This window comes from Myotis lucifugus, unplaced genomic scaffold (genome assembly GCF_000147115.1).
Source record: "Myotis lucifugus unplaced genomic scaffold, Myoluc2.0 scaffold_36, whole genome shotgun sequence".
In the NCBI taxonomy this organism is placed as follows: domain Eukaryota; kingdom Metazoa; phylum Chordata; class Mammalia; order Chiroptera; family Vespertilionidae; genus Myotis; species Myotis lucifugus.
In genome coordinates, this window is record NW_005871084.1 from 7,591,594 (window position 1) to 7,600,321 (window position 8,728).

The 8,728-nt window shown below is 42.6% G+C and overlaps 1 protein-coding gene across 1 annotated transcript in view; it reads left to right on the forward strand.

Moving 5' to 3' along the window:
* Positions 1–8,418, forward strand: part of CDH7 (cadherin 7) — a 102,614-nt gene extending 94,196 nt beyond the window's left edge. The window contains exon 11 of the mRNA XM_023752663.1: positions 7,871–8,418. Coding sequence (XP_023608431.1) covers positions 7,871–8,364 — 494 coding nt within the window. The 3' untranslated portion in view covers positions 8,365–8,418. The remainder of the gene's footprint in view (positions 1–7,870) is intronic.
* The last annotated feature ends 310 nt before the right edge of the window (positions 8,419–8,728 follow it).

Here is an 8,728-nt window from a genome sequence, read left to right on the forward strand (position 1 = left end):
TCAGGACCTTCTTTGGGGGTTGTCAGTCAGTTTATTTCTGGCTCTGCTGCTTCTCCATCTTCTTCTTCATCGTCTGGCACTGACTCAGGTTCACTCATTTCACCTTCTGTTAATTCCTCTGCTGTGGTGTCAACTAGCTCTCGAACTTCAATATCCATACCTTCAAATCCTTCCAACTTTTTTTTGTTATGTCCCCAGTCTCTGTCAGCTTTCCTTGACTGGCTCTGTCATAATTGCTCTGAAGCTTTGCATGACATATGCACACATTTTTCTCCAATAGAAATTTATTGTTTGGGGCATGATGACTTTCACAGCTCTGGCTATCACAGCACTGGCATCATCAATGGTGTGGTCCTTTCTGACTTTCATGATTTTTCTATTTGGGTTCTCTTCCATAACCTGACAATCCTTTCCATAGAATGCCATGAATAGCGAGCTTTAAAGGTCCTTAAGACCTCCTGATCTAGAATTGGAGACTTTGGGGTCAAGTAGACCACTATGACACCTTTGGTGTTGAATGCACGAAGTGCTGGGTGGCATCAATATCTAAAGAACTTAAAAGGCAGCCCCTTACTGGCCAGGTACCTCCTGACCGCAGGGACAAAGCATCAAGGGAACCAGTCTAGAGAAAGGGTTCTCATTGTCCACGTTGTCTTGTTCTCCAACCAAAAGACTGGCAGCTGGTGTTTCTCTTTTTCCTTCAAGACTCGTAGGTGAACAGCTTTATCGATAAGTGCAGTCTGGATTATAAACCTTACTGAATTTGCCCAAAACAGAGTTAGCCTATCCCCTCCTGCTTTAAATCCTGGTACTTGCTTCTCTTCCTTATTAAGAAATGTCCTATGTGGTATTTTTCCTCCCAAACAGGACACTTTTGTCTGCTTTTAAAAACCTCTTCAGTCAGATATCCTTTCTCCTCAATGATTTTTTAATGGGGTCTAGGAGCCATTACGCTGCCTCTTGGTCAGCAGAGCTGCTTCTGCTGTTACCTTGACATTTTTTTTAAGCCAAACCTCTTCCTAAAAGGATCAAACCATCATTTGCTGGCATTTCCTTCCCCAACTTTGGATCCTTCACTTTTTTTTTGCTTTAAGTTCTCATAAAATAACTGCTTTTTCTAAAATCATACCAGTCTCTAGGTATGCCTTTCTTATCACAATACTAGAGGCCTGGTGCACAAGATTTGTGCACTGGGGGTGAGGGCATGGTGGGGGCGGTCGGTCAGCCTGGCCTGCGCTCTCTTGCAGTCCGGGACCCCTCAGGGGATGTCCGTCTGCCAACTTAGGGGATCAGGCCTAAGCCAGCAGACAGACAACCCTCTCGCAATCCGGGACCCCTTGCTCTTTACCACATTCCTGCAGCGGAGGCGCTGCTACTGCTGCTGCGCTTGGCAGCCGTGAGCCTGGCTTCTGGCTGAGTGGCGCTCCCCCTGTGGGAGCGCGCTGAGCATCTGCCCCCTGCTGGTCTGTGCACGTCATTGTAACTGGTCCTTTTGCCGTTTGGTTGATTTGCATATTATGCTTTTATAAAAAGCTGCATTTTTAATAGAAGGTATTGCATAAAAAGGTATTTTGCAAAACAGAAGGTTTTCTTACCTGCTGAAATACCTTTATACATTTCCTGTTGTGGTTTTTTTTTTCTATAATACTGGATTCATTTATCTTGAAATGGTGAGCAACCATATAGCTACTGACCACATCCTAAGGTACATATCATGACTTTTCTCTGCTTCTTGGGACTGATTTCTCCATTTCTAGTGGCATTTCTTATGGGTCCCACCGTGGTATTCAAGGTGTACGGCATTACAATAAACATGGGGGAAAATACGTAAGAATTGCGACAGATCACTTTTCACTAATACACAGTGCTCACGTGGAGATGAGTAGGGTCACATGGAATTTTAAGCAGATGCTCACAGCACTTGGGCTCACCTCAGCAAAATGAGGCTATGAAATTATTGCAGTAGGAATACAGCTGCTTTTATGCAATTATGTTTACATTTCTCTGCAAATGGTGCCATTCACAGTGTTTGTGTTTTAGTTTGGTAAATTTCAAATTTATATAATAGATTTTTATGTGTTATGGTAGTAAATGATAAACTAGCCTAGAATCGACACATACATTTACTAGAGGCCTGGTGCATGGGATTTGTGCACTAGTGGGGGACGTGGCCTGAGGGATCGGCCCACTGTGGGAGCGCTGCTCATCCCAGTCAGCCGAGTGGCTGTGGACCTGCCCTCTGAGCAGCTGCTCCCTGGTCCAGCATCTTCTGTGGAGCCAGAGTACTCACCTCTCCAGGGGACCTGGTCGGGACTGGGCCCAGAGATAATAGCACTGAGAGGCAGCAGAGTAGGCCTCAGTCCTGTGGTGGCCATGAACCCGCCTGCCAGCCTCCGGGCTCAGCTCTGCGAGGTGCTGCACGGCCTGAGGGCATCTGGAGGAGGTGCCAGGGAGGGAGGAGGAGCCTGGGGCGAGGAAGTTCCTGCACATCGACCCAGAGTTTACAGTGGGAGCAGACGCTCATCCTGGTCAGCCAAGCAGCGCTCCCACTTTGGCAGTGCACTGACCACCAGGGGGCAGCTCCTGCGTTGAGTGTCTGCCCCCTGGTGGTCAGTGCACATCATAGCAACTGGTAGACCGGTCGTTCTGCCATTCGGTTGCTGGGCTTTTATTATATAGGATGATGTACCTTTTTCTTTTCTTTTTTCAGCATTTTATACTACATTTCTGAGTTTTTTTAAATTTTCATAAATCTCCAAAAATTTTTCCAACATTCAAAATATCTACTTATGACTTCCAGTCAAGATAGTGGAATAAGTAATTGCTGTGCTCACCTCCTCCCATGAGCACAACAAAATTACAACTGAATTATTTGACAAGTATAATTGAGAACCACCTGGAGACTAGCTGAACAGAACTTCTTTAACTCAGGATATAGAGAAGTCTGTTGTGGGGATGGGATATGCAGAACAGGCTGGTCCCACATCCACTTGTGACAATTAAGAATCGGAGTTACATCTCAGCTATGGAGGTTCCCATTGAGGAGCAAGTAGTCCCAGTCCCACACTGGGCTCCTCATCCCATTGCAGCAATGCTGGAAAGAGGAGTCCCCATAACTTCTTGCTGTGAAAACTAGAGGGCTACTGGAGACCCAGGCATTCCTCTTGAGGGGCCCCAAACAGACTTGCTCACTTGAAAACTCACTCATTCTTGTCCCCAACACAAAAAGTGCAAGGGATATGGGAAGAACTGAAGAGTTAGGTCTGGAGGGGTGGGGATCAGGATGGCTCTCTCTAGGGACAGAATTGCTGTTCCTTTGTTGAGCCCTTCCATCTCCCGACCAGTAGGCATATGCCAAATCTGAGCTCTCCATTAACCTGGCTAACAGTTTTCTCCACCCTGGTAATTTCCTGAGATCTCACCTCACTCAACTTGCATTCCCAGCAAGAACTGCTTCAGTGGATTTTCCAAACTAGAGGCCTTCCTCAGCTCGTGCTGTGGACTTTCCTAAAATCTCTCAAAGGTCCCCAGATAAGCAGTGGCTGGCCTCATCATGTCTTCTACCTGTTGCTAAGTCGCTCCAAGCCTGATGCAAGTGATGAAGGGTCTCAGTTTTCACTGTCATTCCCAACTGTGAGCTGCAGCCAGTGTTAGCTCAGAATGTAGCTTCAACCAAGCGGGCACAAACCTGGCATAAGTGACAGCTGATCTCAACTCATGTTGTGATGCTCATCAAAGGGTTCAAGCCTGGCACTAGTAACATCTGCCCTCGGGTCACAGCATAGTCCCTCCAAAGCAGTTCCAGAACCAACACACCCGGTGGCCAGCTGCAGACCACACCAGCACACCACCTAACCAGCTGCACAAATGACACACCCTAAGGGTAGATTTCATTGGCACCACAGTCCTGCTAAAGTGACTTCCACTCTATTGTGCCAGCCCCCACACAGTAGCTTTTCTGCTGCAGTCATGGCCAGCCCTCATTGTCAGTCAGTCAGTCAATACCACCCACTGACGTGCCAACAGCAATCAAGGCTCAACTACAGCAGGGGAGCACACACAACCCACACAAGGGAAACAACTGGAGCCCCCAGCTCAGGTGAACAGGCCTCATAGGACAACTACTACATATGGCCACCTTGCCAAGAGTGGGAGAAGTAGCAAATCTATCTAATACATAGAAATAACATGGGGAGGCAGCCAAAAGGAGGAGAAAAAGAAACATACAGTGGTTTTGTGACATTCTTGTGAGTTAATAAACCTGTTGTCTTTATCATAACCTGCATGTCTTTTTCCATACAAACAATTTTAAATTGCCCACCCCTGTACAATAATGAAATTTTGTCATTTGCAGCAACATGGTTGGACCTAGGGGGTATTATGTGAAATAATTGAGACAGAGAAAGAAATACTATATTATTTCACTTATATGTGGAATCTAAAGAACAAAATAAACAGAAGCAAATTCATAGACACAGAAAAATTGATGGTCACCAGATAGGAGAGGGGCGGTTGCATGGGTGAAAAAACTAAAGGGAATAAGTATTGCCAGTTATAAAAAGTGTTAGGGATGTAAAACACAGCACAGGGAATACAGTCAGTAATACTGTAATGACTATGGTGTCAATAGACTTATTGGGGCGATCACTTTGTAAGTCATAAATGTCTAATCACTATGTTGTATACCTGAAACTAAAAATGTCACCTGTAATTGGACAATTAAAAAAAATTAAAAGTTCATGTACAGCTGTTCAAGGGTCAAATGTGTGTAAGAGAAAGATTCATTGTAATTTTATGAAGGAAAGAGAATTTTGACATCTTCTGCCTACTTTGACATTGACTTAAACTAAGAGAGTATCTAATTATTACATATCTTCATATCTTCATTCACTTTTATGGCCTTTTATACTCAAATGGAAAGGTTCCCCCCTCAATTTTGCTCCCTAATATGTGTAACAGATTTCTCATTTTCACCTGCCCACCCATCATGATCCCCTTTGATACTCACCTCTCCTTCTGTCTTAATCTGTCTGATTTCTCAATAAGAAGTCTTATTTGGTCCCACTTTCCTTCTGTTACAATTACTTTTATCTTTGTGGAACTATGTAAAGATTTTCAGAGACTGAAGTTATATACCTAAATCTAAAATTATTTCATTTATCCCTATGTTTTAAAACTTAATGATGTGTCTTTTTCTTAATTAGCAATTGCCACTTGAGCTCTTGGCTTGTAATCCCATTACCTCAGTGGTTCTCAACCTTCTGGCCCTTTAAATACAGTTCCTCATGTTGTGACCCAACCATAAAATTATTTTCATTGCTACTTCATAACTGTAATGTTGCTACTGTTATGAATCGTAATGTAAATATCTGATATGCAGGATGGTCTTAGGCAGCCCCTGTGAAAGAGTCATTTGACCGCCGAAGGGGTCGCGACCCACAGGTTGAGAACCGCTGCATTACCTACAATGGAGACACTGAACTCAGAGTGTTATAGAAGTGCACAGGCTGAAGCTGACAGAGGGAGGTGGTATGTCTCACCCCTAATTATTGAATTTTATGACAGTGACACTAGACGGGTTGTTTCACATGTCTAAGACAACAATTGAATATAAAATACTGTACCCTGTGTATAGACCTTCATTTCTCACCTTACTGACCTTTCTTTCTCCCACTTAATCTTTAGTTCACAGGCTTTGGCATATAGTATTTGGTACACTTCCAACTTCACTTGTTAACTAATCTTATTCTTCATTTTCCTTTGAGCAAAGGAGAAATGCGATGTCTTCACTTGCTGTGTTCATAGAATTTTGAATTAATTTTATCACAATGAAAAAAATCCAATCTTGCCCACCAAAGGTCTGGCATTCAGCTAACTCTACCTACATTATTCCCCAGACTCTTTACCTCTGGAATCCACCCTGTGAACACTGAAGTTGTCTGTAATTATCATGGATAGCTAGGCTCAGTTAATTTAAGTTACTTGCCCACGGTCACACATCTAACATGTGGCAAAGGCTGGACTTGTATCCACAGTCTTCTCGACACTAAAGCTTCATATTAGAGTAAGGTCCATGGCAGAATGTTACAGTAGTGGTAATGGATCTGTAACTTTGTCATGGACCTTGAGAACCACAAGGTTTTGCAGTGGTGCAAATGAGAATTCTCAGAAGACAAGAGTTGGGAATCCATTTAGCAGGGAAGGGAGGTGTGTACCAGACTGCTTATGGGAACAAATGAAGAAATTATTTGTACATAAGATTTTGGACTACATATCTGCCATGGAGCCAGTTGAAGACATTCAAACGTAGTAAGTAGGAGTAAAAGTGAGAATAGGCATATTTGTGCCACAGCAACATGATAAGGTACCAAAAAAAGCTCAGAAATATATCTCAGTTTCTAAGTTGTAGGCTGTCAGTAAAGCTTATGGGTGAGCCATAGGTCAGGGTGAAGTGGGAAAAGAAAAGAAAGGGGGGGAGAAGAAAATGCACAATAAATAGTTGGTTTCACAACTATTTCCAAGGAGCCTCAATAAAAATGTCTTCACCAGACACATCCCTGTTGATGTTTGGAAAAGCAGATAGCAGACAAATTCTTTAGAAAGCATACACTTTTCACTGAAGATAAAATTATTTTAAAAAAATATTAAGTACTTGAAGGTTTGAGATTTAAAGCAGATTAAGGTGGAGAATGGAGCGTGTTTTACCCCCTAACCATTGCGTTTAATTTCTCTTCGTTTGATACCCTTCTTCGTGGGTTTTACATTTTTATTTTCAAATGTATTCTTAATCGCCAAAGTAACACCTTACAAGATATTTTAAATGTAAGTATTTTAAACTTCTTTTAAAACATATGCTAAGAGTAATGGCCCTTTGTACCTTTAAGATCTTCCAAAAAAATTTGGCTGATGTGATAAAAATTATTTAAAAACATACGTTATTTGTAGATAGATAACTAGTGATGATTCATTAACTTATATATTTTTAAATTCTAAATTTTTCTACTTTATTTTAAATTAATCCAGGGGCCATGAAATCTACAGTGTTCACAGTTCTGCAGTCATTCATTCACCGTAGCTAGAGCAGAGCCAGATAGGGCATGGCCCAGGGTACTTGCTCTTTTTTACTTTCTAGTGCAACCATGTGCTTTATTATCATTTATTCATTTTGTTATAAGAAGCAAAATTCCTGATGTTAAAGGGGTGTTTGATTTCTTAAATCTGTCGTTAGCTAACGCTGAAAATTTCACAACCTATATTCTCTCTCTCAGTATAATGCATAAAGACCAAGTTCAGTATTTCATACGAAAAGTGAGATCAATTTTCTAGAGAGAAGCTTTTAATCTTTGTATATACTCTGACATGCCAGATTGTATTTAACAGCTGAGTTTCAGAGACAAGTACTAGGCATTTCTTCAAAGAACCTGACCAAATGCTGTAATCCATTTCCTTCTGAAATTGCAGCTGCTAAATTATACCCAAAACATTTATAAGTGTCACTTTGCCTTTCCAGCAATTAAGGAGCTCAAAAAATCCCTTTGTGATTCCTAGCTTTGAAATTATTGTATTTATCCTGAACTGGCCTTCCACTTTGCTCTATCAAATGTTACCGAGGAGGTTTAGGAGGTTATGTTAAAGAGGGAGGCATCAATTCTGAACAGGTGTGGAAAAACGATTTCTTTTGATGTACTAAAGTGTTCTATTTTAAAGGCATTTTAGCAATTTAACACATCAACTGTTGTGAATTCCCATGTAAGTAGGCGGCCAATTCATTTCCCTTGAAAGGGCAGAAAGTCTGAGTCAACATCAGAGCCCTAATGGTGGCAGCTTGACAGTCACTGCGTTTACAGAAACTCTCCCTTTGCTGTTTCAGTGTTGATCCTCCTGATCGTCACCATGAGGAGACGGAAAAAAGAGCCCCTCATTTTCGACGAAGAGAGAGATATCAGAGAGAATATCGTTCGCTACGATGATGAGGGTGGAGGAGAGGAAGACACGGAGGCTTTTGACATGGCAGCATTGAGAAACCTCAACGTCATCCGAGACACCAAGACCCGGAGGGACGTGACTCCAGAAATTCAGTTCTTGAGTCGACCGACTTTTAAAAGCATCCCAGATAATGTCATTTTTCGGGAATTTATTTGGGAGAGACTGAAGGAAGCCGACGTGGATCCCTGTGCGCCCCCTTATGACTCCCTGCAGACGTATGCGTTTGAAGGGAACGGTTCCGTGGCCGAGTCCCTCAGCTCCTTGGAGTCCATCAGCTCAAACTCTGATCAGAACTATGACTACCTGAGTGACTGGGGGCCCCGTTTCAAACGACTTGCGGACATGTATGGGACCGGCCAGGAGACTTTGTACTCCTAGCCTTGGAACTTTCCTTGGGAATGGACTGAAGACAAAGTCAAAGCAAAACAAACAAAAAAGACTACATAACACAAAACAAGAACTCCCCTTGCTAGAGAAATGGTTGTAAATATGTCTCCATTTTTAATGGTTTGGTTTCTACCTTGGTGAAGCGTACGGTCGTTCGATGGATCCAAGGACCACACTGACCACAGACTCTAAGCAGTTGAAGGCTTTTGATAAAAAGAAATGCTCAGTGATTTGTGAATAGATAGCAACTCTCAAATACCTGCAAAGGCACCTAACCTCTATGAGTAAGTAGTGCCCTGTGTTGTCAGTGAACCACGGATGCCCTGTGCACACCTTCATGGTACTGTCAGTGAGA